Source organism: Drosophila gunungcola, assembly GCF_025200985.1.
Source record: "Drosophila gunungcola strain Sukarami chromosome 2R unlocalized genomic scaffold, Dgunungcola_SK_2 000011F, whole genome shotgun sequence".
Classification (NCBI taxonomy): Eukaryota; Metazoa; Arthropoda; class Insecta; order Diptera; family Drosophilidae; genus Drosophila; species Drosophila gunungcola.
The window spans coordinates 278,710-306,367 of record NW_026453169.1 but is presented as its reverse complement, the minus strand read 5'-3'; the positions used below and the strand labels follow the sequence as shown (position 1 = coordinate 306,367).

The 27,658-nt window shown below is 44.9% G+C and overlaps 6 protein-coding genes across 10 annotated transcripts; 3 read left to right on the top strand and 3 right to left on the bottom strand.

Moving 5' to 3' along the window:
- Positions 1–141: 141 nt before the first annotated feature.
- Positions 142–2,567, top strand: LOC128255458 (peptide-N(4)-(N-acetyl-beta-glucosaminyl)asparagine amidase). 2 transcript variants are annotated; one of them, XM_052985069.1, is made up of 6 exons: positions 142–643; positions 687–796; positions 856–1,691; positions 1,753–1,837; positions 1,892–1,988; positions 2,045–2,567. In XM_052985069.1, exons 1-6 carry the CDS (start codon positions 274–276, stop codon positions 2,452–2,454), a joined length of 1,908 nt encoding a protein of 635 aa, XP_052841029.1. In that variant the 5' UTR covers positions 142–273; the 3' UTR covers positions 2,455–2,567. The 2 variants fall into 2 exon arrangements, with proteins under 2 accessions (XP_052841029.1, XP_052841030.1); XM_052985070.1 differs by having other exon boundaries at positions 147–643; positions 699–796.
- Positions 2,568–3,472: 905 nt separating this feature from the next.
- LOC128255457 (mucin-5AC) lies at positions 3,473–5,437 on the bottom strand. Its single transcript, XM_052985067.1, has 3 exons — positions 4,217–5,437; positions 3,748–4,159; positions 3,473–3,687 (listed from the first exon to the last, which is right to left on the bottom strand). Exons 1-3 carry the CDS (start codon positions 5,304–5,306, stop codon positions 3,621–3,623), a joined length of 1,569 nt encoding a protein of 522 aa, XP_052841027.1. The 5' UTR covers positions 5,307–5,437; the 3' UTR covers positions 3,473–3,620.
- Positions 5,438–7,522: 2,085 nt separating this feature from the next.
- On the bottom strand, positions 7,523–16,486 carry LOC128255626 (sterol regulatory element-binding protein cleavage-activating protein). Its single transcript, XM_052985330.1, has 7 exons — positions 15,154–16,486; positions 13,078–13,458; positions 12,826–13,009; positions 8,851–11,131; positions 8,587–8,789; positions 8,172–8,526; positions 7,523–8,109 (listed from the first exon to the last, which is right to left on the bottom strand). Exons 1-7 carry the CDS (start codon positions 15,441–15,443, stop codon positions 7,931–7,933), a joined length of 3,873 nt encoding a protein of 1,290 aa, XP_052841290.1. The 5' UTR covers positions 15,444–16,486; the 3' UTR covers positions 7,523–7,930.
- A 195-nt stretch (positions 16,487–16,681) lies between these two features.
- Positions 16,682–21,541, bottom strand: LOC128255628 (transmembrane protein 164). Of its 4 annotated transcripts, none has more exons than XM_052985335.1 (5): positions 21,430–21,541; positions 18,316–18,720; positions 18,063–18,255; positions 17,906–18,006; positions 16,682–17,443 (listed from the first exon to the last, which is right to left on the bottom strand). In XM_052985335.1, the coding sequence occupies exons 2-5, from the start codon at positions 18,649–18,651 to the stop codon at positions 17,060–17,062; spliced, it is 1,014 nt and encodes a 337-aa protein (XP_052841295.1). In that variant the 5' UTR covers positions 18,652–18,720; positions 21,430–21,541; the 3' UTR covers positions 16,682–17,059. The 4 variants fall into 4 exon arrangements, with proteins under 4 accessions (XP_052841295.1, XP_052841296.1, XP_052841294.1 ...); XM_052985336.1 differs by lacking the exon at positions 21,430–21,541 and adding an exon at positions 20,952–20,976; XM_052985334.1 differs by lacking the exon at positions 21,430–21,541 and adding an exon at positions 20,827–20,966.
- Positions 21,542–21,647: 106 nt separating this feature from the next.
- Positions 21,648–23,963, top strand: LOC128255627 (tubulin-specific chaperone E). The gene is made up of 5 exons (XM_052985331.1): positions 21,648–22,017; positions 22,084–22,556; positions 22,620–23,043; positions 23,103–23,385; positions 23,442–23,963. The coding sequence occupies exons 1-5, from the start codon at positions 21,922–21,924 to the stop codon at positions 23,735–23,737; spliced, it is 1,572 nt and encodes a 523-aa protein (XP_052841291.1). The 5' UTR covers positions 21,648–21,921; the 3' UTR covers positions 23,738–23,963.
- Positions 23,964–26,073: 2,110 nt separating this feature from the next.
- Positions 26,074–26,642, top strand: LOC128255371 (uncharacterized). Its single transcript, XM_052984929.1, has one exon. It carries the CDS (start codon positions 26,296–26,298, stop codon positions 26,515–26,517), a length of 222 nt encoding a protein of 73 aa, XP_052840889.1. The 5' UTR covers positions 26,074–26,295; the 3' UTR covers positions 26,518–26,642.
- The last annotated feature ends 1,016 nt before the right edge of the window (positions 26,643–27,658 follow it).

The window sequence follows — 27,658 nt, the reverse complement described above, 5'->3', positions numbered from 1 at the left end:
AACTATATTGTAAGTAACAAGGTTTTTCAAACAAAGTTTGAAAAATTATTTAAATAGCTATAAACCCTTCGTACGCATTTGACCAAATGTGAAAAAAAGTATGTGCCAGTGGAGTCCTGCTATTTTGTTTCGGCTTCATTCAGCGAAAAATATAGCGTTTTTCAACACCGAACCTCTTTGTTTCGGCCACCCCACCCGTCCAACCTTCCCCGCTCGCCAGACATCGTCGATTCCAAACTGATAGCGGCAGCCAGGCTAGTCATCATCATCAACATGGTGGACATCAACCTGGAGTGTGTGCACCAGATAGAGCCGAAGAGCCGCTCCACGGGCCAGCAGCAGCAAGATCTGAAGGACGCCTACCTGGAGGCGGTGCGCATTCTGCTGGTGCTACTGGAGAACGTCTTGGCTCAGCCGGAGAACTCCAAGTTCCGCACCATACGGCTGGAGAACAAAACGATCAAGGAAAAGCTGCTCAGCCTGCCTGGCTGCGAGCGGCTGCTGGACGCCATCGGTTTTGTCCGCGCTCCTGGCTCCAACGCCTACATCTTGCCCACCGATGTGTCCCTGCAGCAGGTGCAGAAGTATCGGGATGCCCTGAGCGAACGGCGCTCCGCCTGGCTCAGTGGAGCTGTGCCCAAAAGTAAGCTTGTCTCTTCGAGTGAGCATCCTAAACTTCAACTTAGCATCTTTGATAGATCCGCCACAGCCGAGCGCCGTCAGCATTCCGCCCTCGCCGCTGTTCATCAAACCCTCGGTGGAGTACCGCCAGCGAATCGCGTTTCCGCGTGTGCTGGTAAGCAAGTCCTCGATCGCGATTGATGGCTGGCTTCTGACCTGACAACTTGTTTTCAGCGCACCTCCAACAACTTTCTGCAGTCGCTGGAGTTGTACTCCGATGCCGTCATGCAGTATGAGGACATGCTGCTGCTGGCCACCGGTCGAACTCTAATCCCCGTGGACGAGCTGACCGACAAGGCGAGCAAGAAGCTGATAGAGATGCAGGAGCGGATTGCCGCGGGCGAATGCCAGGAGAAGGAGCCCTGCGTTCGAGACCTGCTGCTCGTGGAGCTTGTTAACTGGTTCAACACGCAGTTCTTCCAGTGGGTCAACAACATACCCTGTCGCGTGTGTGGCAGCGAGGAAAGCAAGCTGCGACGCACCCAGCGGGAGGGCGATGTCCGGGTTGAGGTGACAGTCTGCTGCGGGCAGGAGAGCAAGTTCTACCGCTATAACGACATCTCCCAGCTCCTGGTCTCGCGCAAGGGCCGGTGCGGAGAGTATGCCAACTGCTTTACATTCCTATGCCGCTGCCTGGACTACGACGCTCGCATTGTCCACTCCCACTTCGACCACGTGTGGACCGAGGTGTACTCCGAGTCCCAGATGCGCTGGCTGCACGTGGACCCCTCCGACAACGTGGTAGACTCGCCGCTGATGTATCAACACGGCTGGAAACGCCACATCGACTACGTGCTCGCCTACTCGCGGGACGACATCCAGGACGTGACTTGGCGATACACGAACGACCACCAGAGGATCCTACAGTTGCGCAAGCTGTGCAGCGAAAAGGAACTGGTGCAAACTCTGGAGGCGATTCGCACCAAGCGGCGGGGAAATTGCACCGCCGAACGAAGATTGTTCCTTGGTCAACGCAGCATGTTGGAGGTCATCGGTTTGACCCTGGAGCGGTAAGCTTTTAAATTCACTCTTTAACCAGGCAGCGAACTAATTTAATACCTTCCCTTTCAGCAAACCAACGGAGAACGAGCTGAAGGGCAGAAGTTCGGGTAGTCTATCGTGGCGTCAATCCCGGGGAGAGCACACTTTCACCAACGTGAGTGAACTTCGATTGCCGGCTCGGTGCTTGTGACGACTTATTTATTTACAGATTTACGTATTCACCCCGATCGAAGCTGAGTTGCAGAAACGTCAGTTTAATTTGCGTTACAGCTGCGCCACCGACACATACGAACGGTATGCAAAAGGTGGGTAACGAATCGAACTCTATATGTGAGACTACTATAAACTCCCATGCACACAGATGATGGACGCGTCACTATTCTGGATACCTATAAAACCTGGCAAAAAGCCCAGTTTTCCTCAAAGAATATATTTCGAAAAGTGGAACGCGATTGGAAGATGGCTTATTTGGCGAGAGTAGAGGACACTGATGGTGCGGAAATTGTGTGGAAGTTCGATTTTGCCATGTCCAACCTGAAGGTAAAGTCCTACAACTTAGTTTTTGAGACAAAAACTTTTGGAGAGGGGAAAATTGCTGTGACCGTGGAAGCCATCGATGGCAGCGCCTCCGTTGAAAATGCCAATGGATTCCAAATTGTGGCCAAACTGACGGGTGGAAAGGGCGACGTTGCGTGGCAGCACACCCAGCTCTTTAGGCAAAGTTTAAACTCCCGCGAATACCCCTTCGAACTGCAGGTGGAGCTACACTAGAGCCCACTAAAACTATATTCCAAAATCAAACTATTATTGTAAATAAGCATGTACGATTCCCAGTTTGGATGAAAATGTTGAATATAATAATGGATAATTTATATTAAATGTAAGATCATGGCACATAGTGTCTCTGTAATTATACTTAAAGCCTAAGAGCTTTGCTCTTAGATTCTAAGAACGAAATCAAAGTAAGAACAACTTTGTAATTATTATTGTTTGGATCGGGGTGGACTTACGAGGAAAAGATTGGCGTCGAATAATAATAATAATAATATTGTCGTAGGTGTGAAGTGTTAAAACTTTGCCACAATTAATCTCCGCTACCTTGTCGATATCCAAGTACTCCATTAATACGTCATAGATATGTCGATTTGCGATTTACGATAATTTACAATAAACAAAAACAAGAAAGAACCTAACCTAGCTCTATTGGCTCAACAAAAAATACAGCAACAAAAAAAAATGATGCAGATTTATTTGACCTTTATTTTTTATTTTCACTTTAAATTCGGTATAACTGATAAAATAATTGTGGTGTACTATGGACTTTTTAATAAGATAGTTATTAATGATTAAGATACAAAACATTACTAGGTTTTTGACCTTTAGCATAAGAAAATCCCTGTAAGTTTAAGTAAGGATAATTCAAGAGTATGAACTCGAAATGGACTTAGATTGGGGGGTTCGAATTGGAATCTCTGTGATATAAGGTAGTTTTGTTTAGTTGTTTCACACGCAAAATCATTTATGCGATCGAAGCAAGACTACAAACATTTATGGAGACCTTTTGCCCATAACAAAAGTTTGGTCAAATTGCAAACGAGCTGCGTGCTGCTAGTCACCAATTTGATAAGTTTTACTTTTACTGATTTCGTACCAAGCGGTGTTCCCACTTTTTATCTACTGGTTTAAGGCTCAAGCACTGATAATGAATATACAAAAATACATCCTGTCTACTTCCACACCAACACTTTAGATAAAGGCCCAAAGTATACTTATCAGAAATCGATGTTGATTCTAATAGAACTATGCATTTTATTGTTAGTGAATCACAACAATCATTAGCGCCCCCCGGAAGTAATTAAAATCATAATATTCTTTGTTTCCTTAAATGTCCATGTTTAAGATAAAGGAAGAGTTGTGGTAAGAAATACTTTTACGGATCACATGTAATCTCCAAAAACGTACTTATAGGTAAGTGTGCTGGTAACAGATGGGATTTGGCCGTCTCTGAAAAAATAGAAGCCCAATTATAATTCGCCTGAAATAGGACTCATTTTGTCCACTCACTTGGTTTGCGCTTTGACCACGCGTCGCACGTCCGTCATTATGGTGTCGATGTCCGAGGTCTTGCCCTTTTGGTTGAGAGCCTCACACAGGGTCTGGATAAACGGAGTGCCGTCCTCGGTGCGGTAGGAGACATATCCCTCGTAGGTGCTGTAGCACTTGAGGATCTCGTTGGGTGACCCATTGGGCTGGGCGGCGTCCGTCATGAAGCCGCCCAGCTCGTTGGCGCCCTTGCAGGCCTGGACGAATAGCAGCTTGGGCTTGTCCTTCAGCGTTCGGTTGCGCAGGATGGGAAAGAGCACGTCGTAGTCCAGGGAGTAGTCATCGTCCTTCGCCGCGAGTCTGTCGTTGCGTGTTCCATGGGTGAGGATCACCAGGACCAGAGCGCTCTTCTCCTCAAAGTCCTTGGCCTCCACTGTGAAATGTGGATTGTTGAGATGTGGATTGACTTAAAATCTCTGGCTATACTTACGCATTTGCACCGTTCGCTTGACGGTGGCCAAAGTGGCGTCCTTGATCACCTCCACCTTGCACTTGAGCTGCTCAAAGGAGGCGCGCAGGACCTTCACGTCCTGGGCACTGCCCGTACGGAACTCATTCTTGCTGTCGAACCGTTCGTGATTAAAGATATACACCCTGGCGGGCTGCAGTTTTTTCTTGCTTAGGCTGGACTTTGAACTTCCCAGGCTGAGTAGATTGGTGCCCTGGGCGTCGAAGCTGCGTGCTGTGGTCGTGACCTTGGGCTTGGTTGCCGATGCGGCTAGACTGATGTAGGGTTTGGGCACGGCAGTGGAGGTCAGCACCGTGTCAGCTGGCTTGGGGGTTGACTTAAAGATGCTCGTGAACGCATTGCTGGATGGCGTTGGCTTGGGAGTACTGGGCAGACTTGTAACGGAGCTGGTGGCTCCTGTTGGAGCCTTCGCATACGGAGATGTGTAGGTAAGGGCCAGGCTCGGCTTCTTGGCGTAGGGAGAGACGTAGGTGGAGCTGGAGCTTTTGGCCGTGGAGGAGAACGGCGCCCAGGTGGGCTTACTGCCCTTCAGTTTCACTCGCTGCGTCTCCACATGCTGGGTGACCGTGTTGCCGTTCTTCTTGGTCACGGTGGTCTGCTCGATCTTAACTATCGTGCTGGACCGCTTGCCGCCATTGCTGGCCGTGGCCTTGAAGGGCTGTGTGGAGCGAAAGGAGACCCCATTTAGGCTGGGCGGCCGGGAACGGGAGGAGGTGGTGGTCGTGGTAGTAGTGGCTGTGCCGCTGGCTCCGTCGCCACCCATCCGCATCTGGGCGAGGAGCAGCTCCAGCTCCGCCTGGCTGGGCGTGCGACGCGTTACCTTCTCCGTGACATTCGCCACTTGCGAGTGCGTCACCGTTTGCCGGGTGGACTGGAAGGTGATCGTCTGCGTGTTGCTGTTCGTGATCGTTGAGTTCTGCACGGCCGTGTTAGTCGTCGCCGTGGCCGCACTGGTGGTCTTGACGCGCGTGCGCGGGTCCTGCACCACCAGCGCCTGGCTCTGGCTGGGCTGGCTGCGATCCGTCTCGGTTTTCTTGCTCCACCAACCCATTATCGCTCCGGTTTGGCGTGTGTTCGAAGCTTTCAATCTTTATCTCGCTCTGTTCCGCAGTAGCTTTGTGGCGTGGCGTGGCGCACTTCTGCTCCGAACGACGATTCTCGCGGGACTGAATGGCGAAAAGAATTCCGCATAAAGAGAGCGACGAGATAAGGTGGCTTATTCATCGGTTGCCCCCCGCCGCTCTGATCTGATTTTATCCGGCTCCTCGACGACCCTACACCAAAGCACTCTGGGCCGGAAAACATTATTTTTTAGCATAAACCAAACTTATTTTTAAAATCTTGTTTGTATTCTATTAAGTATTAGGTAAGTTGAATCAAAAATTTAAAAAAAATGTAAATGTAGTGTAGAACGGTATCAAAACATTCACAACACTTTGTTGATCTGCAAAAGTTTTAACAAAATGGTTTGTGCCCAACTTGTGCCAAAACATTATAATGCAATTGTGTTCCTGTTTTTTTAAATCCTAACTTAACATAGTAAAATTTCAAATTACAGAAATTTTTTAATTCATTTAAATATGCCTAAAAAATTATATTCAATTAATACAAAAATAAAAAAATATTAAAAATTATCACTCATCCGCCATGTTGGCGGTTTGGGCAAGCATGTATGCGTGGTACAAAAGTGTTAGTTAATTGATTCCCAAGCCTAAATATATCATAATATATATTGTTGATTGAACTTATGCCAAGAGAAAGACAATTTGACCCACTGTGCACGGTGCTAATAGCACACCGTTGTATGTGTTATCTCCGAGACGGCTGATAACCAGAGCTCGCCATGGGTCCCTCTCTTTTTTCCTGCTTAGATAGTATCTCCGGGTATACCCCGCTCACACACTTACTCATTCTACGCTCAAACTTTTTCAATTGCTGAACTTTTAATGGCAAATGATCTTTCCTGTTATAAACAGGCCAAACAACCTCGTTTACTTTAACAACACCTGTAGAGGATGCTCTCTTTTTATCTTCAAGATTCCCCATAAGAGTATCCAGCACTACTCAGATGAACATGTGAAAGTTACTGGTATTCATCCGACTGCAGTTTTGATTGCCTAAAGGGTTGCTTAATTATACGTATTTTGTTGTCTTATTCATCGCTGCCGCTTTCTTTTGTTGACAAAGAGCAACAAATTCCAAGAATCATATTTAACGAAAACAAAAAGAAACGAAATCAGCTGTTAAAAATAAAACAAAACACTGTTCTCTTAAATATGTGAAAGAGATACTGCTCTTAACTTGCGTTCCAACATTAACTCTCTTTGGCCATTGAACTATACCAGCTTACTTTGCAAATGCTTTTAAGCATTAGATAGTTATCGGCAAAAATCAAATTTGTAATTAATTCTAGGGTTTAATGGTTTTTTCGGCTATTTTAAGATGCTGCTTTTTTCGGTCATTATTTAATAAAATTTGTTGGCTGAGGTAACAAATAACATAAGCTTTTGCACCATGCTCACATGTTTGCCCATGCAACCATCATGGCGAGTGAGTAATCTTTTGTTACATATTGTTAAATAAAAAATAAAAATAAATAAAGGAATTAAAATGGAACTGAAGCTTATTTCGACAATCCGATGGTTTAACTACTCTTGCAGCCAATAAAGAGATCAGAAATGCCATCTATATACATATGTACATATGTACATACCTGAGACAATTAGGTTTTACCAAAACAATCACTCATTCTAATCTCAAATTTGCTCTGTATTAAACAAATCCGAAAATGAATAATATTTCTTTAAAACAGTAACTGATCTCCTCCCATTGCACACTGAGCGAAAAACCTTTTTTTTGCCCGAAAACCTGGCATATCTTTCGCTGTACAGCTAGGAAGCTGAAATAAAGCGGATTATCTTTTTAAAAGAGACTGAACTTTTTAACCAACTAAAAATAAAATTTTAAGTGCATTCATCTCTATTCCCACTATAGAAAAATATGTGAAGTTCATAGCTATACAAGTCATTTTTCATTGGATAATTCAATGTATTTGCTTAGCACCGAAAGGTCTATTAATTTATCACCAATCATGGCAAGTAAATCGGACGATTGCACCCATTAGCTGCCATATGGGCTCAAATTAACAAAACGTTTTTAGAATCAGAACTAAAGTCAATAGGATCGGTACGATTTTAGTCCACGATTTTTCTTCTCCCCAAGACACAGCGAAGAAATGAATAAAAAACATCTGACAGCGAATTTTTTTTGTAAGTTTTACTTTTCATATAGAAAATTAAGCGTAGATGATTCTAATAAATATAGTATTTAATTTAACATTTAGTCATTTTATGTTATGCTGAGGCGCTTTAAGACACTATGTAGTTAATATAGTTACGCGAAAATATATGTGTGTATATTCTTTTCTTTTCATTTAGTTTAGTTCCTTAGGCTAGCGAAGTTTCAGCCAGCGGCTGTTACACTCAGTGTCCGAAAATTAAAACTAAATCCTAGCGAAGCGTTACGCACACTTCTACTGTTAAAAAGTAAAATCCTGCGAGCCCTAACAAAGTATAAATTAGTGAATGCGTCAATGGCTTCGTGGTGATTCAGAGCCGAGAGTCAACTTATGCCTAGGGGCTAGCGGGCAAAGGTAATTTCATCTCGTCCTGCGCTTCAGTGGCACTTGTCAGCCACGATGGGAAACCGGACGACACGGATCTCATTTCCGTAGTCGCAGACCACCGAGTCGCAGGCAAGCATCATAGTTTTGGGGCACAGCTGCAGATTGGCAAAGTCCAGCTTGACTTCGCGAGCTGGCTGTCCAGTGCGCACGTCCCACACAATAAGGGACCCTGTAATAAAATACTCGATTAATAACAGTTCGATCAAGGCGGCCGACAAGAGAAGGTCTTACCCATTTTGCTGGTTACCAGCAGGGACGGTGTTAGCATCAGCAAACTCGAATACGCGTTGGAGATGTTAAAGGTGGTCAGCAAATTGCCCTGAAATCGCTCCCACACGCAGATCCGCTCGTCCGTGCCCAGCGAGATCACATAGCTGGGGGCGCAGGCCAGGCAGCTGACGGCGCCATCGTGTGCCTGGATGTTGTACATGCACGCACCCGTGAACAGATCCCAAACGCAGAGCAGGCCGTCCTGGGATCCAGAACCCCCGGTGCCCGGTTGCCAGCGGTCCACAAACAGGCAGGTCACGGGCCCGCAGTGTCCGTGTAGAGTATACTCCACATCGGCTTTGTTTAGACAATACACCTATGGAAACCGGAAACCAGAGTTAGAAAAATAGCTGCAACGAAAAGTGTTCGCACTTACCTTGAGAGTGTGGTCCTGACTGCCGGTGAAGACCATGTCGTTGACCACCTGCATGCAGGTGATGGGCTGCTGATGGGCCAGCCGCACGCCCTCCAACGTGATTTTCATCTCCTCCTTTGTGGTCTTCTGGGCGGCATCCTGCTGGCAGCGCTGCTGCTGCATTATCAGCCCCAGGCTGCCAGTCGATCCAGTGCGGACATGAGCTGAAAGGTGGAAACTCGTCATTCATAAGACTCACTTAAGAGATAATTCGGGAAGACCTACTGCGTCTGTAGGCCGAGGTGAAACCCCAGTCGATCTGCTTTCCTTTGTAATACGTCTCCAAGCGGTAGAAATCCAGTCGCCCATTCAGGCGGGCCACAATCACCCGATCGCCGTTCAAGTGGATGTGGGTTATACCCTGGTTCCTCTTGGCGTCCTCCTGGTAGGCACACTTCAGCAAACCGGCCGGCGATTCCCACAGCTCCACGCGCCCATTGGCGCAGCCCACGGCGATGAGATTGTCAAAGTAGTCCAGACACCACACCGGTGAGACGGGCAACTTGCGTACCAGCGTCTGTCCATCGGGTCGCGGCTGGGAGATCTGGATGTCGGAGCGGGCGATGCTGGTCAGCTGCTCGCCGCTGCGTGCGTCCCACACACGAATCTGGCCCTTGAGGCAGCAGCTGATGATGTAGGCACCATCGGAGACCAGGCACTCGATGCGGTGCTTATGGCCGGCGATCTGTGTGGGCACACCCTCGAGGATCTGCTCGGTCTGCTTGTACGGCGCCTCCGATTCGTGCCAGCTAGAACGCCACTCCGCGTAGTTCCTTGTACAGATGCAGCGGTAGAACACCACCATGGTGTAGCACAGCACGAAGATGCTGATGCAGCACAAAAGGATGGCGAAGAATATTTCCATGGGGCTCTTGGGGACCAGCGGCATGCCGCCGGCCATAACCATCGGCGACTCGCGGCGCACGTCGTCGTCGTTAAAGTCCAGCGGATCGAGGGCGGCGGCCAAGGCCTTCCACTGAAAGTTCTGTTGCAGTTGCTCTTGTGGATTGCGCAGCAGGGCGGCCAGCTCCGGTGTGATGGCATGGCTCAGCCGAATGGTTGGCAGCAGGGTCACGTAGTGCCCGCTTAGTGAGACGTTGTACTGCTTCATGATCGTGGACCAGTGAAAGTTCGAGAGGAAATAGTTTAGGTCAAAGTTGGGGTAGCGCAGGCGCAGCATTTCCTCGGCCGTCTCGTTAATGTCCTTCGAGAGTGGAGCTTGTAGGGGTGTGGAAAAGCCGCTGCTGCTGGGTGCACTCGTCGTGGGCGGCTGTCCGTCGGCCTGCCATCCCTCGAAAAAGCTGCTCACGGCTCCACGGCCCGCCTGCAGTCGCCGTTGCAGTTCAAGGGTCGCCGTCATCGTGCCGTTGCTCTGCATGCTGAACAGCTGCTCCAAACAACCCGAGTTATACACTATGGAGCAGATCCACACAATCATCCAGATCATGAAGGCCCGCTGAAAGAAGCGAGTGCGCGCCCAAAAGTTCACAATCTTGATGCGCTTGGGAATTCGCTGTTCCTGCGGCGGGTGGCCGTTCACCAAGCTTGTCCGATCGCTGACAGAGGCGGCATCGGCAAAGCAGAGCTTTGGATGCGACTGCGAACGCTGGAAGGTGCCGGGAACGAAGGGCGGCATCGTCGGCGAGGCGCCAAAGAAGCGGAAATCCTGGCGACCAGCTCCCTGTGTGCAGCTCAGCAGCATCTTGGGTAGGTGCTTGGCCTCCGTCGTGTACTCGGCCCGCTTGATGTTCATGGCCAGGATGGTCGAGAAGAGCAGCATCTGCAGCATAAAGTCCGAGAGTAGGCCGACTATGGCGAAGATGCAGAACTCCTGGATGACGGGCACGAACGTGGCCAGGCCAATGGTCAGAATGGTGATCTCCGTCAGCAGCGTCTTGGAAATGTGCCAGCCCTCTTTGCTTAGGGCCTGTGCCACGCGGATCTTCACGTCGAACGTCTCGTCCATCGACACTACGCTCTTTGTGATGACCAAGCTGTTTTCCAGTCCCACCAGGATGACCAGGTAAGGAAATATATCCTTGGACTGCAGTGAGATGGTCAGGCCAAAAAAGAAGCACAAGCCAAGCGACATGGCCAGGCTTCCGGCCGTGGTAATTACGCTGCACAGGGCCAGCAAGAAGCGGGAGCGAAAGACGTCGATTTTCCGGACTGAGAAGTAGACGTACGCAAACACCAGCATGAAGGCCACTGTGTAGGGCACCAGCTCCCACATCCTGTACTCTCCCGGGTAGAATATGTATGTAACCGTCGATGGCTCCTCAGCTGGCACACCCGTCGACGAGGCCAGTGGCAGCGGCGGGTAGTGCCGCTGCAGCTTCTCCTTGAGCGTCTCCAGGTACTCCACGTCGTTGTGCTTGAGGACCAATGTCAGGGCATACTGTATGATCCGCGAACGAGCGCGAAGCGGGTAACGCTTGAAGCCCGTGTCCTGCATCGGCAGGCCAAAGAGCATTTCCGCGGCGGAAACCTTTGATTTTTGCAGGTTCTGAAAAAAGGCGGGATTTATACAATAAAATGATGAAATTTTTAACTAATAGCACAGACTCAAACGACAGCAAGCAATCACTATATATTTTTTCATAGATAATAACAAAGGGGAGCGCTATAGTCGACTATCAGATAGCCGATACTCTGTTTACCAGTTTCAAAATTTAAATAAGTAAGCATTTTAATGCGTGCGGCTGCCATAAAGATGTGGAGGCCATCTACGGGTGAGGCATGGACTGGCTCTTGAAGACAATTTTGTGATAACTTCTTAAATATTTGTTTGATTTTAAAAAGGTACTATGTGTCGATAGATAATGACCAAGTTAATATATATACCACCCAATGACCTTTCCCTAGCTTAACTCAAACGAATTAGATTAGATTTACATTTGTGGGTAAACTCTTTATACTCTCTATAGTGTTGATTTTAACCAGGAATACAAATACTTTACAGAGTCGGGAATGCTTTATTTACCTGTTACATACTTCTAACGAATACATTAAACCATTTTAGTCTCGAAGTAATGGGTATAATAATAAACATATGCGTTATTGATAACAATACACTCAAGATTTCAAGGGGTGTGTTCCTTTTTTGTTTAGAGCCAAATAAATAAAAGCGTTTTTAATAATTTTTCGTTTCAGAATGATTCATCACCAGTAATCGACACTTGTGAGAATTTCTAGCTCGAATTAATCGATCTGATTTGCCAGAAAAATAATCAAACCGCTTATCAGCAGAACTCCCAATATATGCTGCCAATGGATTGTTCCTTCACTCTATCATTGTATCAATACTTCCCACCCTGATATACAAGAGGGTTATTGCAAGAATTTTTTGTCAGATAGTTGTGTTTATCTGAGCCTTTAAGTATTTCCCCGATTTAACATAGACCAATTTCCTTGAACTTGACCATTATCATAACCCCGAAATCACTTTATTACGAGTACCTAAAATGTTTCATAAAAAAACTTTCCGCAGCAAACATGTTTGTTGTATGAGAGAATAACACATCAGGTTCTTAAAATTTTTATTTGCAAGTTTTAAGACTCTATTTAAAAATGCTGACTTTAGTTCATGTTTAGCTACTTGTGTACAGAGCTCATTGAAGTTATCGTTGAAGCAAATCGTGTCAAGTGTGAATCACTCTCACTAGATCGTAGCGATATATGCGGTATCTGAATCTGAATACTCGTCAGCGAGCACTTAGCGTGGAGAGCTATTACGCAGCGTGTGTGCCTTTCATTAGCTCGAAACCAATCGCCTAGACAACCCTATAGTGCACATCCAAATGCATGCATTTAAAAGACCAAAGGTCTAGCTTGCCCGCAGTCTAGACAGCAACACCGTTCTCGATTTAAACAGAGTGAGCTAAAACATGTACAGACTGGTCGTAATGTTGGGTGAAGCCTATAGGCCCTAGAGCCTATGCCTAATCAGACACTTCAATCGAAAAGCGACCAGCTGGTGGTTATTTCAACCTTACCCATTCCTCTCCCGCGAACCGTAGCTGATAGAGCCGGTGCAAAGTTTAAGCTAACTAATTTTCCCTTAGCACAGTTTATATGCATGAAATTTGAGAGGGGTCAGGGAAAACAAACTAGCTAACTCCGATAAAAGTGCACATTGGTGTTAAGTTATCTAATTCTCACTATGTACATACTACAATAGTTAGGGGTTAGGTTACTTACATGATACTGAAATATAGTGTTCAGGATGTTCGTGTCCCGGGTGAAGTTCTGAGCGTTCTGCGTCCAAAGGTTTGCCGGCGAGAGCAGCAAGCAGCCGTACTCGGGAAAGATCTGGTCCAGCTGTCCGTGGGTCCCCCGCTTCACGTTCTCCACATGCAAACAGTTGTGCTCCAGGGTGCGCTGGCTGTTTGCAATAAACAAGTCCATTAACGTACTCCACAGATCGGGTATACTCCGCTTCGAGCTACTCACTTTTCGCTGCTCTGATGATTGCGCACAATTTCGAGCAATTTAAAAACTTCGTAGAGCGGCGCACGAAATGCATCCATCAGCTGCATGCCTTCGGTCCACGGGAGCACGCTTGCTCGGAGCGTTATCTGCTGGACGTAGAAGAAGGCGGGGCTGCTCTGCGCCCACGGCAGCAGGGGAGGCGGACTGCGGTCCGTGGCACTGCCGTTGAGAGCCTGAGCGGTTCCGGCGGAGGGCGGAGGTTCCCCGGCGGCGGGCGGCGACTGCGGCGGAATCGTGGATCCATTGTGATGGTACGTCGTCAGAGACCCAAGACCAGCCTCGTAGGGCAGCACAATCTTGGTGGGTATTGTCCCGGGCAACGGTATGTTGATTAACGGATAGCTGCGGGAAAGCGGGAGAGGTCGTTAATAGAAGTGCTCTGCTAATTCGCTTAATTTTCTATTTTAAGACCGACGCGTGGCTTAAGCGATTGTGTGTGGAAGTGCTTCGTAGCCAACATCACATATCAGTAAATAGCGTTTAGAGTATTCAAGGTCAGCGGGCCATTGGGCGTTTGCATGGGCCCAAGGCCCAAGGCCCAAGGCCCAAGACAACAGCGGCCAGCCGGTGAACGGCGCTGACCACGTCGCTCTCCAGTGATAAGGGCGCTGATAGCTGAGGAGAGGTGCCAAAACACTGGCCATGCAGCTACCGAAAAATACAAAAAGCGCTTCCGATAAGGCCAGCATCGGTTTTCGGATCCCGCTTACAGGCGCCGGTTGACAACTCAAGTCGTATACGTTATCGTAAAACTAATCATGAAAATCACATAAATGGATTCTATATAATTGCTTATGAGCAATGAAGTAGAAGATATGACGAACGTAATGAGTTCGTTTCGGATTTGTCTTAATGCTTTGACAAGCAAAGTAGCTAAAATGATTCAACCTTTTTTTTTAATTTTGTGGTGTTTTTATTAATACAAAATAAATTTTCTAAAATTTTCGTATGCTAGTCGGATATAACCGTTATACAGAGAATGTGAAATCTTTACATAGGTGTCCCTAGTCTAGACATTGTTTATTAAAAATCGGAAGCGCATGCAGTACGTTGATATGTTTGAAATTTTAAAATTTATTCAGCGTGCTCCTCAAAGCTTATGTCTTTATCAACAAAATCTCAAAATTATACAATTCCACAGATTGGTGTACATAGCATGTGTGTATTGACGTACTTCGAACCCCCTGCGCGAGAGGTTAAACAAATTTCACTGATAATCAATGGCATTATCAAACTGCAAGTGCAATTAATCAACGAGGAGAGTAACGTATTTCTGTTTATTTCTTTGTTGTTGATTGGATTAAGGAAGCTTATATTTAAATATTATTTAATTTTATTTTGACTATGGAGCTTAGTTTATAGTGTATCGGCATTTGAAAGCAATTGCTCCGCCAGTATTTTTTAGTCACGCAATACTGATCGACGGGAAAACTGGCAATTTAGGGTTCTTAGCTCTCTGAGCAACTTTTCAACCCCTTAAATTAACACCTCAGAAATATTTAAAATGGTTAACCCTAGTTTAAAATAATAATAAAAAAAAAAACCTTTTTGAGAAGTGGATGAACAATATATTTTAAATCTTCGTATTCTAAAAAGAAAAATATTTTTTTTTATAAAAAAAATTATCAAAAAAAGTTTTATGTTTGGTTAAAGTTCTTTTTTTTTTTTGAAAAAAAGTATTTTTTTTAGATTTTTAAAAATTTGCGGAACGGGGTTTATTTAATAAAGTAGACCCACTTGAGAAACTTGAACGAGAAGTTTCTTCAAGTTTTTGGCTCTGCCCGGTAAAAAGCTAAAACCTAAAGAATACATTTGAGTGTCCCGAAATTTCAACAAAATATTTGTAATTTGGGTCCTGAAGGATTCTGGGACTGAAAGAGAAAGTTAAGAAAGAACATTTTTCCAGAACAGCAATATAACTCAATATAAGAACATAATATCACTGTAGAAAATCAGTTTCCCCTTCAAACACTTTAAATCCGCCCCTGGATAAATATAATCTTGCTGTGATTGTGGTTGCATATTTTTGGCACTGACCACGAGAGCAGAATCGCCATGAAGGCGATGCTGGAGGCGCACGTCGGGTAGCTGGACAGGAAGAGGCCGTGCTTGTAGTAGAAGTGCGAGACGGAGGCGGGAAGTCCAGCGGATGAGGCTGCGCCCGCCCCCGCTCCCGCTGCTCCCGTCGCTGCCGATGACGAGGGGGCGGATCCGGGCGGCTTGCCGGTCAGACCGCTCCCGTTCGATGCTGCTGATGCTGCTGTTCGCGGCGACGTCGACGCCGCTGCTGCGGCCGCCCTGGCAGAGCCATCTGTTGCGGCGGCCATGTTGTTGTTGGCAAAGAACTGACACTTACACCGGAGTAAACACACACACGCGCGCACAGAGACGGTCACACGGACACACACACGTTAGAGATGAGACTCTGGCCACGAACTTTGTTCTAACGTTTTAGCGGCGAAATACGAGTTGTTAGTTGGTTGTGGTTGTTGTTGTTGTGGTTGTTGTTCTTGTTTTTGCGCGGACTCGGATTCGGAATCGGATTCGGCAATTACGCAACTTGGCGTTTGCAACGCATCATCTGCGTAGGCGACGCAGCGGCCGCCCCGATATTATTGCGATATTATTTATGTTTATTAATAGCGCCGACTCGCTGGCTCCTGCTCCTGCTGCTGGCGGTGGTTTTTGGCTTCGATCTGGGCTTGGACTATATGTATATCGATACATGTTCCCCGGCGATTTGCATTCTATTCCTATTGATTTTTCTTTTTCTTGCGCTTCATTCGCACCTTTTGGCCCCACGTTATTTGCGCCGTGCGGTTGTTGTTGCTGCTGCAATTAATTGACGTTTTCGCGCATCTTCAGCGCTCACTCACTCACACACTCACAGACACACACGCGTCCAAGCATACGGGTTATTCTTATAAAAACCTGCGACGTAAACGTCGCTGCCGCCGCTCTCGTTTTATTTAATTGAAATTAAGGCACCGCCGCCGCTTATTGTTATCAGATTAACATTTTCCAAGTCCCTAAGAAACGAACAAATCACTGGGAGCACTTTTCTGGGCGGATGTGTCGTATTCGAGTGCAGTGCACTAGGAAACCGATCTGGGGGATTGCAGGACGGCCTGCCACAGCACAGGTACAAGGTAAACGCGTTCGGACGAGTCCTTCGATCGGTTTTGAAAGGAAACTTTGCATTGAGCACGTTTTTTTTTCGCCAAACAGCAAAAACGCTGCGCCGCGTCGTTACTCACGTTAGAACAAAATGCTCGCTCGTCGTGAGTCAGCGGAGCGAACTAGTTCGCAGCCGAACCAAAACATTGAACAGCTGAGTCAGCGGGTTAACGGCCAGAATAATTTTTTGCTTTGCTACTTTTTAAAGAAAACATCTGCACGTCGTTTGAAAGTGCAAATAAAACGCGGTTAACTACGTCAACGTTTTATTATCGACTTTTCTACAGCTACGGATAAACGGTTGACTGGTTCACAGTTCACAGCTCACTTTGTCAGTGCTGCCGGACCGACCGCCAACTTACCAGGTTGCCCAGCCCTTGGCGCTAAATTTGAATTTTAAATTTATTTGTTCGCTATGGGCTTACAATTTAAGAAATTTACACTATAGTTAATCCTTGCAGTGTGGTAACTTTTGATTTGCCATCAAAATAAGAATTGGTTTCTATTGAACAATTATATATCTTTAAGTAGTGTTTTTTTTGTGGTTTTGTTTAGAAGTATAACCTCGATGAGCATGAAAATTAGCCTTAATTGTTATTATCTACACGTCTTTGTTCAACACATTCCGCTGTCAGTTCTCACAGTATATCGGTATCGGGATACGTGGCTATCTGAAAAACAGGGACCGAAGTTGCCCTACGTGGTTCGTGAATTGACAGCCATAATAGACGCAGTAGGCGTTTCTAGGCCCCTTGCCGCTCCTGTACTAGTCAATCTTGGTTGTGGGCATAGTGTACTCCGCCGAAAGGGAGGCCATCTCGGCGGCGTCTTGCTGATGCTGATGTTGTTCCTCCGCCGCCTCCTGGGCGCTAAATCGGTGCCGCATGAGTGCCTCCCCCTGTGCAGCATATTCGGCTGTAGTCAGTTGTTGGTGGTACTGTGCCTCCTCGCTTCTAGACTCCGGCAGACCACCCGATCCGTTTTGGCCGGGGCTGCTCCTACTCCGCCGGCCGAACAGCAGCACTGTTCCCTTACTCAGCAGCGGACAGAGCAGCATCTGGTGGCAACAGGCGCACAGCCGGTAGTTTGGGCCCTGGAACGGATCCGACACCGCCGCACAGAGCATATGGTCCAGATTGATGCCAGTGAACTGTGGCGAAGAGAAATACATAATTATTAGGAAATTTCACACAAAAAAATACAAATTTTTGAAATTTGAAAAGAGTTTCAGCACAATTGTGGTTAAGCTTAAATAGTTTAAATCGTCATAATCAAATGCGATTAAGCCTCCAGAAAAAATATATTGACAATGGCAAAAACTTCAGTGTTATTCATTGCAAAACAATCTACCAAGACAACCAATAAGTTTCCTCACATCTTTAATGTTATTTACAAACAAAAATATTTATATTCCTTTTTGCATAGGTCGTAGAACAAGTAATAGGCTAAGAATAAAGAGGATTAAGTTTAAGGCAAAAGTTACTCGAATTATATCATCTTTAGGAAGTAATGTGAAATGTAGCGGAAATGGACAGCCATAATATCGTTTCATTGGGTAAACCATCAATTAAAATAAAATTCACAATGAAAACAACAAAATAATAAAACTTACTATGGATAGCGGTGAAAGCAGGACGAAGTGGTAAAACAGCATGAAGGCTGTCCCTATGTGGGACCAGTGGAACTCGCTGAGGTCCTCGACAGTGTATGCTCCTGGAATATAAACAGAGAGTTAGATCCAAACCGTACAGTTAGCGTCTCGTAACTACCGCTCCGAAGTAAGTATATCGGGATTATATAGAGCAGGGCGTGCTGGATCCAGTAAGTGGCCTGCTCGAAGGCATACGTGCGCCCCTCCACCTCGGGGAAGACGAAGGCTAGGAAGGGACCGTTAAGGTTGCTCATCTGTATCCGATAGAGCGCTGTCGTCGTCTTCGTGGGCTTGGCGGCCAGAAGATAGATCTGCAAGAATCATATGTAATATTAATTGCTGTAGGCAAACCGCTTTGCTAATTCTCCAACCTGCAGACAGGATTGCACGTGACAGGGATTAAGGGCGAAAATCATAGACTGTCCGGTTAGCTTAAAGCCCATCTCGATGCCGAAAATCATGGACAAGGCAATTAGGAGGCACAGCCTCGTGGGACTGTGTGGCTTTTGGATCTCGTGGAGCGGCGGCAGTTTGATCGGCGCCAGGCGTTTCCAAGACCGATGCATTATGAAGATGAAGAGGGCGGACAGCAGTATGGTCTCCACCCAGCGCCGCCGGTCTGTCATGTAGTTGATGCACTCTGGCCCCGTAGTTCTCGGAATCTCATCGGAGATGCCTCCGACTGCCCAGTCCCAGTCCCATCCCATTTTTAGGCGGTGTTTATCGGCGAGGACGATAGCTTGGCGACGTCTTTGGTTTGTTCAAACAGATTGTTGCTAAGAATGAAGAAATTGGGCAGTTAAGAATTTATGAACGAAATGCTTATTGATCCGGTTCAACCCCTGTCCTATGGTTTTCATTAAAAATTAACTTGGTTGCGTGTCCACGTATACGAAATTCTAGACAACTTTTTACAGTAGCTCCCGGCTTATAAAAAATGTACTGACTAAATATGCAAATATTTTTAATTAAAAAATTAGTATTGATATTGATTGAATCACGATAGGGCCTAGGTAGCAATGTTTTTACGATACCTAATTCTCAATAATAAATATACATTATTTTGGTATGTTTAAGACCATCTCATTACATCTCACTACTGTTTACACTAAGATTGGTCGCTGCATACGACCTAACTCTGAGTAAGAACAGATCACTCTTCGCTATCCATGAGCTCTGATTCACGTGCGAAACGCCGCAAGATGGGAAGGTGTTCAACTCTTGTTGAACAATGCATTGCAGCTGCAACGGGTCCTATTTTGGACTGGAGAAGGTCTTTACAAACAAACTAAATGGGCACTGGCCTGCCGGCAAAAAGCAAGATAAATGAATAAGAAATCATGTCGGCGTTGACAGTTGCCGCAGCTGTCTATTGGCCATTTGCCAAGGGCCGAAAACCTACAGCGGAAACCGAAGGCCGAGACATTAGCCATTTTTAGCCAGCGTCGTATTTCGAAGTACACTTTTTGGCGCTCGACCGCATGACGACTATGAATAATGCCAGATCAGGCCACAATTCTGGCTCACAAGGTACAGGTGCCGGCCTATATAAGGAAAATAGGCAGGGTCAGCCGCTGACATTGTGCTTTTCATTGTCAAGAGCCTGGGGGGAAGGTAACTGGTTGTTTAAACCCAAGCAAGTGAAGCGAGACCAAAAGCTCTGATTCAAAAAGGACACTTCGGCAGAGTGAGACTTATTTAGACCCTGATTTAAACAAAGTAACATTATTTTTGCATTTATATGTTTGTCCATCAGTTATCGTAATATACTTTCACTAATAACAACAAACAAAATATAGCCATGAAAGGGAGGGGGAATATTGATTAAATTTTACTCATTCGTAATCGAAGTTTTGCTAGAAATGTCAAATAATCTAGTGCAACGGTTGTCAAATATCCCAATTGCAAACATTTAATTTGGTTTACATAACTTTATATGAAAGTACATTCAGATGGGAAACCTTTAACCCAAAGCATTTTTGTATTGATTTAACAGGTTTTAAGTTCTAACATCAAGGGTAACTTTAGCTCATTTATCACTGCATTAACCTTTCGACGGCTTCCTCAGAGATACATATGTATGTAAAAAAACACTTTTTGTCGATCTAATTGCCTACGTTAGCCGTCTGGCGACAGACGATTCGATTTTTCCACCCGTTACCTAGAGGTCCTCCGCCTTGAACTGCCACGTGGTCTAGTGAAAAGCTCGTCTCCTTTTCCCCCTTGAATCACCGCAGCACTTTCGACACTATTCAGCGAAAACAGCGGCTATCGCACATTCTCTGTTCCTTCTTCTTTTTTTTTAATCACATTTCGCCTGCATATCTGCATTTAGCATGCAAATTGTGGGGCGGAGAAAAACGGCGGAAAGCGAAACAAAGCGCGACGTTTCTGCTGGGCGACTGGCTGCGGGCGACTGAGGCTTTGAGTACCGTTGCCTCGCATTGTCCTTGTGCGAGCTTTCACCTTCTCCTCATTTCTCTCCGCGCAGTCGTTCCCGAGCTTTGCCTCTCTCTCTCTGACTCTCTCCGACACTCACGCTCTCTGGTAAATTGGGCGCCAAAAATTATGGTACCGGGGTGCAACAATATGATATTCATACGCCAAGTACTCGTGCATGCAAATGTGTTTGCATACCTACATACATACATACGGATGTGCATTCGGACTGCCAGACGGTCGCAAATTGGATTAGCGGTGGACGATGGTCGCGGGGGCGAGTGACCCAGAAAAGATATTACCTTGATGCCGTCAACCAAATATAACATCATATTAAATACTGATTCATGTCTTTTTGATTATTCTATATGGCCGGAACGATTGATAAGATATACAAGCCCGCTTAACTGATTAACTTGTTATAGTTTACAAAACTTACGTACTTTGACAATTTGCAATCTGATGTGTTACTTGATTAGCTATTAGAAGTCTAGAGGACTGGCTTATGGTTTGCTCACCGAACCTAGTAAATGTCAGTTATTTTGTATACACGTAGGAATATCGTTACCTTTCCCGACAAGCGAATAAACCGAACTGTAATTAACAGAACCTGGTGATGCAACACACCGACAATGCCATGGAGGAACGGATCAAAGCAGTCCACTTTGGGCTATATTAGAACCGTATAGCGCAATCCACCTAATTACAAAAATTTAATATAATTACCTAAAATTCTACATTGTGTTTTCAAGTGTTGTACGTGTTACACAGCATACCATTCCACAAAATGAATTTCATTGGTACTAAGCTTATTGATGTTCAGTTTATATTCTATTAACTAAGTAAGTAAATATTTACGATTTTTGTATTTTACTCCGGAATAGTTATGAGTTTTGAAAATATTTATAAAAAATTGTAGATATTTTTAGTAAAATAAATTAAAGTCGTTTAATTAAAATCATGACAGATTAGTATAGATTGACCAAATTGTGGCTTATTAGTATTCTTTTACTGATTGTTTTTGTTATCGAGGAAATCAGACATACTCTACATTTTAGGTCGAACTTGTAAACAGTGAAGTACAATGTTACATGCTTTGTATGGGAATACCCGAATCCTTTTCTCGTTCGAATAACGGCTGTAATCTTCAAAAATAAAAAGGAAGTCAACGGTATTTACGACTTATTGTTACGTTACGTTTTCTTACGTTACGTTGTAACTATTGGCTCTCGCAGTGTGACCAGTCCCCGTTAATTATAGGTAATTCGTTAGCTTCCGTTAAGGGCCACACTCGACTAAACTAAAATAAAAATAACAGTTTGTGACTCAGAATAAAGGCTGCACAATAATTCCACAGCCCTAATTCTTCATCTGCCAGACTGTAATGTTGATGTAAAAGCGGGACAACTTAACCGGAGTTCGAATCGAGCACAAATTGGGAGCAGCTGCGGAATACAGACACAAAGGCGTGTGCGAGTGTGTGACTCGTGTGTACTTGTGTGGGAGCCGCGGAAACCACAAAAACAACATCCATCGAGATGGTGGGCATTATCGATGAGGCGCAGCTGTTTTATCCGCTGGGAACCCGCATCAAGATAGCCGACAACTACGGCACAGTACGCTATGTGGGAGAGGTAAGCTGCAGGAGAAGGGTTTCCGCAGACCAGAGGTCTAACTCCGCTGCGTCTTTCGTGTTCCAGGTGAGCGGCCACATGGGCACCTGGCTGGGCATCGAGTGGGACGACGGGCTGCGGGGCAAGCACAACGGCATTGTGGACGGCAAGCGCTACTTCCAGACGCAGACGCCCACGGCGGGCAGCTTCATTCGGCCGGGCAAGGTGGGTCCGTGCGCCACCCTGGAGGACGCTGCCCGGGAGCGGTACCTGAACTACGACTCGAGCAACGTGGACGAATCCCTCATTCGGGAGGCCCAGGCCAGCCTGCAGGCGTCGCTCTTCGAGGTCGTGGGCATGGACAAGATCGCCCGCAAGCAGAGCAAGTTCGAGCAGCTAGAGGAGGTGAGCGTCGACCAAACGCCGGTGAATGCTGCTGGGTACCTGAAGGAGCTGACACAGCTGACAACGCTGAACGTGAGCCACACCTTGATCTGGAACTGGGAGATCGTGGCCAGCATCGCGCAGCAGCTGCCCTCCCTTACAGTTCTGAACTTGAGGTAAGTGAGCGTATATTCCTGTTGGCCTATTGACTGACCACTGCCATTGTACTAACCTTCCAGCTCCAACCGACTGGTCCTGCCCACGACATCCCAAATCGCGGATCTGGAGCCCTCCTTCCGGCAGCTCAAACGCATCAACTTGCGCAGTTGCGGCTTCTCTGACTGGAGGGATGTGATGCAGACGGCACTTCTCTGGCCAGATATTTTGTCTCTGGGCCTGCAGGAGAACTCTTTCGTTCAGCTGGCCGAGGTCGATCGGAAAAAGATCTTCAGGCAGCTGCAGGAGCTCGACTTGCATCGCACGAATATCATGGACTTTGACCAGGTGGCCAAGTTGGGCAACCTGTCGACATTGCGTTTGTTGAATCTCATGGAGAACGGCATCGAGGAGATAAAGCTTCCCGACTGCGATCCGCAAGAAAAACTTAATATGTTTGTCTCGCTGGAGCAGTTGAACCTTCTTCACAATCCCATTTGGAATGAGGTAGGTACTTAGGTCCACTAGCCGCAATCAAAAATGTTTCAATAATGTACTTTGCACAGGCTGATGCGTTCAACGAGTTGGACAAGCTGCCGCAGCTGAAACGTCTGAGTATGACGCCGCACTTAAAGTCAAATTTTGATGAAATGGCCTCCAAGGCCGTGGCTAGCATAGCCGGCCTACACTTCATCAATAGAACCGAGGTGACAGCGGAGGAGAGACGTGGTGCCGAGTACGATATTTGGAAGAAATACGCCCTGGATTGGATGCAGGCGACGCATCAAGGATCGGATTCCTTACGTGAGTTCTGTCGACGTCATCGCACCTATCCATTGCTGGTTAAAAGTAAGCTATTTTCTGACCAAGTGATTCGAAGACTAAGGTTTTCCTTTTTTGTGCAGAGTATGGCTCCCCGGCAGACTTTGTACCGCGCATCCAAGCAAAGCAATCGAATTTAATTAATGTTTGCATACGGCATCAGCTGACGGGCGAGACCTGGGAGAAGAAAGTTCCACGAATGATTACTGTGCAGACTCTGCAGGGACTGGTCATGAAGCGATTTCGGCTAGCCGGTAACGTTCCCCAGCTGTCCTACATTGATGCAAAGCATCCGGACTTGGTTGTTCCGCTGGACAACAATGCTAAAACGCTGGACTTCTATTCTGTGCAAGAGCACGACACTGTTTTGGTTCAATAGCGTCCCGCGTTCAAACCCATTTCCGTATTTGTATGTGGTATTTTAATTTTAGGCAACTGGAAATCAAAAATTGTTTGTTCAATTTAACTTGGTCCCCATCCACGCATTAAATTGCTAATGTTATCTCTAGGTACTGATAAGTTGAAATTTTCACTAAGCAATTATACACGCATATTTATTTTTATTTTGCTTTTCAAAAAAGAAAATATGTTATTTAACCAAAGAAGGTTTTTTATTTCGTCTTCGACTGATATTTTGGGATATATTTACGTTTTAAATTTGCGGTTATTGTAATTTGCAGGACGAAATAAATGTGCAGATGCTTACTTACACTTGGTGGAGTTTGGTAAGACAAAGCTCCAAACACTGGATTGAAATATTGGATTAAGAATTGCATATGCACTTGAACCCAATCGAAGATTGAAAATAATATTGATTATTTGAAATGTTCAACTATGATACAAAAGCAATCTATATTCAACAATTTGGTTAACTAGGAAGAAGGATGGAGCAAAGACACATTTTGAAACAAAAATTATTATTAATCCTTTAGTTTTTATTTAGGTTTCTTGTTATGTTCCTTTTTTATAGCCATTTAATTGAATGCCAAACTAATTTCGTATTCCACCTGTTGCTCTTATGTTTGGTTCCGCAACCTATTCATAGATTTACTCTCCCTCTGGTTTTAAATGCAAAAGCGACTTTCTCTGTGACTAGAACTGTGTTCCTTCGCCCCAAAATGGTGGATATACTCGTCAACATGGCCAGCATTTGCATAATTCGGCTGCAGCAACTGTCGTCTGGCATTAGCATGGCTGGCAAATGTTTTGGACTTAATTGTTGTCAGATTTAAAGTTGATGTTGTAACAAAAGAAGCAGCGCCCACGAACTGGCAAGTTAACTTGTTTATGGCTCGCAGACAATGCATTATTAATGAGTGTCTTCTGCGCGTGGCCAGGCAGAAAATATGCTCGCATAGGGGTGATGGGAGGTATGGAATTGTATGGGGTTGCCCACAAAAAGGGTGCTTTTTACGTCGCTTTCCTGCTCTACATGACTCCCTTGTCAAGTGCACCTAATCACATCTCTGTATGCAAATTGTCACAGGGAGCACCGCCATTACGCCAATCTGAGGTCTAGTTTTGGCCCATTCCCGTGGCGCAATGGCCAACCCAAAATTTATTCGGTAAATTGAAATCTGGTTAATGAGATGGATGAATGAATGGATGAAAAATAGAAGTAAAGTCACTCGTTGAACAATTCCCAAAGGTATTCCACAGATACTTCGTTCAAAAGTTATGTTTTCATTAAACAGCTTTAGCTAAAAATTAGTTAGTTATACCACCATTTGAAAAAGCTACAAAGAATAAGATTTCATATATTTTTCGACTTTTTTTAAAATTTGAACTGTAAGTTCGAAGATATGTAAGTACAGATCAGTGATAAGCGCTATCTGTAGTTTCACAAGACTGGAAATTGCGGAAGTGGCGTTCTCGTAGCCACATTATCGGATGTTCTAAACAGTTTTATAAAAAACGATTTCCAGCTCTAGTTGCTTAGTACAACAAAAATTATTCCAGGAGTCTACAACAAAAAATTGACCTAAAAACAGACACATATAAAGCTGCGGTCATAAAAAAATTAGTTTATTTAGTTAATTAAGCAATCAAAATATATTGATAAAAAAATGTTAATTTAAAAAATAGATCAGTTTTTAAAAAAAATATATAATTTATTATTTTCCTCAATTTCTTCAAAATTATTTACTTCAGTATTTAATAAAGTCAATTGTATAGAATTTATACTAATTATATTTTCTTTTTTAAAACTAAAACAAAATTAAAACCTAATTTTGTTACCAGATATTTGGCTCTAAATTAAAACCTAATTTTGTTTAACTTAACATTTAGATAAATAAAAACAAAAGTTTTCTTATGTTCGAATTATTTGGTATTGCTCGACGCATCCTTTACTGCTATTTTCAAAATTTAATTGTTCTTATTTTCAGCGAAATTTTTGAGAGCCAAATATCTGGTAACAATATTTTTTGATCAAATTGGGGAACGTTTTAAATGTTAGTCTTCTATCGCAAACTTCGTCACTACGCAGTACAATACAGTACAGCAGTATTTTAGTACAATATACAACCAAAAGACAGAAGTTTAAACTGTTTGTTATGCATTAGGACACATTCGAGAACAATTAGCAGCCAAATGAGATTTATTCGATACCCGGCACATTCATGCATCAACGAATTCAATTTGTGACCGCAAAGATAATCGTGAATGTGAAATGACAGATCGAGTTCTGTAGACTAATTTGGCTTAGGCCCGTCACCGTCCCACACATCTGACATCAGGCGGAAAGTAATTTAATTTCGATGAGTTGAAAATGTGACAATTACGTGTGGGTAATTGCGTTTCAGCCGCTGTTCCATGTGCCTTGGGAGGCCTTAAAGGTTGCACTGCCCATGGGCGATCCATCGCTGTGGGCTGGGCAAATGTTTACCGCCTGCGATTGGGGTCAAAGACATTCGGCCAGGTCGCAACTGGTCAAACATGAACGGAGCCAGCCGCGGGCATATAAATGGGCACTGGGCGTTAAGTCGGTCAACATCCTCGCTTCAACTCGGCACCATGGATATCCCAGTGTTGTGGCTCTACCTGCTTTTGGTCTCAGTCCTGCTGATCTTCTTGATGCCCACTGCCGAGTCCACATTGCTCCTATGGGCCTGCTTGTACCGACTGGAGATATGTCCCTTCAGGACCACCACCACCTAGTGATCGGAATGTAAATTATTGAAAAGCAACGTTTCCATTGAGCCAACAGAAAAATGTATGCCACCCAAAAGAAATAAACCTTCTGTTCTTAAGTACGATAGGATACATCAACAGCTCAAACAATATACAGCCCATATATATCCCCTTTGCGTTCTGCTTGGCCAGTTTCTTGAGTAAGAGCCGAAGTGTTCCGGCAAGTGCAAAGTTTGTCATTAGTTATTTGCACTAATTAAGTGCAAAGCTTGCTCGGCAGTGGCTTTCACTTTCGCCGCTGTCAGTACGTGTTCTGGTTGCGCAATTCCAAAGGCAAACTCCCATCCAGAGCTGCTCATTTCGGGTCATTTGAGGCGGTTGGGTGGGAACTTAACCCAACTTCGTAATGAGCAAAACTTAGTCAAATTCAAAGTCTCGAATTTTGCGGAGGTTCAATAGTCACCTTGCAACTTGGGCGCTGTCATTTATGTTGGATTTTGTTCAGCATTCATTGTTTTAGCTTATTAAATTCGCAGCTCTTCGCTTCAGGAGGAAATCCTTTTGAAACATAATTTCTCCGATTTTTTAATGTACTAATATGGGCAAATAATTGTTATAAAATCACGTCATTATAATGAATTTATATTTTACCAAATATAAAAAATGTTTTCACTTTTATTTTTATTTCACCTACAATTACAAGCAAAGTTTTTATTTATTGTTGTGTTTTCAGTAATTATTTTTTCATTCCGATGGACATTCATCTCGTGTGACGAGAACAACTGGCACAAATCAAAGGAGTGGTTTTTTAAAATTTTATTTCAAATTGACACATTTTCAGAATAAATTATTTGACTAGCTTTCTTTGTGTAAATTTTGTGGTTTGAATGCCTCAAAGGCTTCAGGAGCTGGAATTTATTTAACATACATATGTCGGTTCATGTCAGCATCCTTCTCGAATTCCAATGAATGAGTGTGTACAATTAGGCAATGCAAATTTCATTTCCACTTTTATTTAGCCAAACATCCATCTTCGAAGTGTCAGAGGACAGTACATCTATGTACATTACTCTATTTTCATTAGCGGCAGCGCCAAAAATGTGAACGATTCGCATTCAAACGAAACCGCAGGCTGTTTGTCGGCGGCTCGAGCCCCACCTCCTTTTCC

What these genes read in the sequence shown, in the direction of transcription:
- LOC128255458 (XM_052985069.1), top strand. Translation starts at nt 274, where the DNA reads ATGGTGGACATCAACCTGGAGTGTGTGCACCAGATAGAGCCGAAGAGC. An exon ending in CAGTGGAGCTGTGCCCAAAA is followed by an intron (nt 644 to 686) that starts GTAAGCTTGTCT and finishes ACTTCAACTTAG; the next exon opens with CATCTTTGATAGATCCGCCA. An exon ending in ATCGGTTTGACCCTGGAGCG is followed by an intron (nt 1,692 to 1,752) that starts GTAAGCTTTTAA and finishes CTTCCCTTTCAG; the next exon opens with CAAACCAACGGAGAACGAGC.
- LOC128255627 (XM_052985331.1), top strand. Translation starts at nt 21,922, where the DNA reads ATGGTGGGCATTATCGATGAGGCGCAGCTGTTTTATCCGCTGGGAACC. An exon ending in CTTACAGTTCTGAACTTGAG is followed by an intron (nt 22,557 to 22,619) that starts GTAAGTGAGCGT and finishes CTAACCTTCCAG; the next exon opens with CTCCAACCGACTGGTCCTGC. An exon ending in CTATCCATTGCTGGTTAAAA is followed by an intron (nt 23,386 to 23,441) that starts GTAAGCTATTTT and finishes TTTTTTGTGCAG; the next exon opens with AGTATGGCTCCCCGGCAGAC.
- LOC128255628 (XM_052985335.1), bottom strand. Translation starts at nt 18,651, where the DNA reads ATGGGATGGGACTGGGACTGGGCAGTCGGAGGCATCTCCGATGAGATT. An exon ending in ACGTGCAATCCTGTCTGCAG is followed by an intron (nt 18,256 to 18,315) that starts GTTGGAGAATTA and finishes TGATTCTTGCAG; the next exon opens with ATCTATCTTCTGGCCGCCAA. An exon ending in GATATACTTACTTCGGAGCG is followed by an intron (nt 18,007 to 18,062) that starts GTAGTTACGAGA and finishes TTTATATTCCAG; the next exon opens with GAGCATACACTGTCGAGGAC.
- LOC128255626 (XM_052985330.1), bottom strand. Translation starts at nt 15,443, where the DNA reads ATGGCCGCCGCAACAGATGGCTCTGCCAGGGCGGCCGCAGCAGCGGCG. An exon ending in ACACTATATTTCAGTATCAT is followed by an intron (nt 11,132 to 12,825) that starts GTAAGTAACCTA and finishes GCCTTTTTTCAG; the next exon opens with AACCTGCAAAAATCAAAGGT. An exon ending in GCTGGTAACCAGCAAAATGG is followed by an intron (nt 8,110 to 8,171) that starts GTAAGACCTTCT and finishes ATTTTATTACAG; the next exon opens with GGTCCCTTATTGTGTGGGAC.
- LOC128255457 (XM_052985067.1), bottom strand. Translation starts at nt 5,306, where the DNA reads ATGGGTTGGTGGAGCAAGAAAACCGAGACGGATCGCAGCCAGCCCAGC. An exon ending in CAAGCGAACGGTGCAAATGC is followed by an intron (nt 4,160 to 4,216) that starts GTAAGTATAGCC and finishes CACATTTCACAG; the next exon opens with TGGAGGCCAAGGACTTTGAG. An exon ending in GTGGTCAAAGCGCAAACCAA is followed by an intron (nt 3,688 to 3,747) that starts GTGAGTGGACAA and finishes CTATTTTTTCAG; the next exon opens with AGACGGCCAAATCCCATCTG.
- LOC128255371 (XM_052984929.1), top strand. Translation starts at nt 26,296, where the DNA reads ATGAACGGAGCCAGCCGCGGGCATATAAATGGGCACTGGGCGTTAAGT.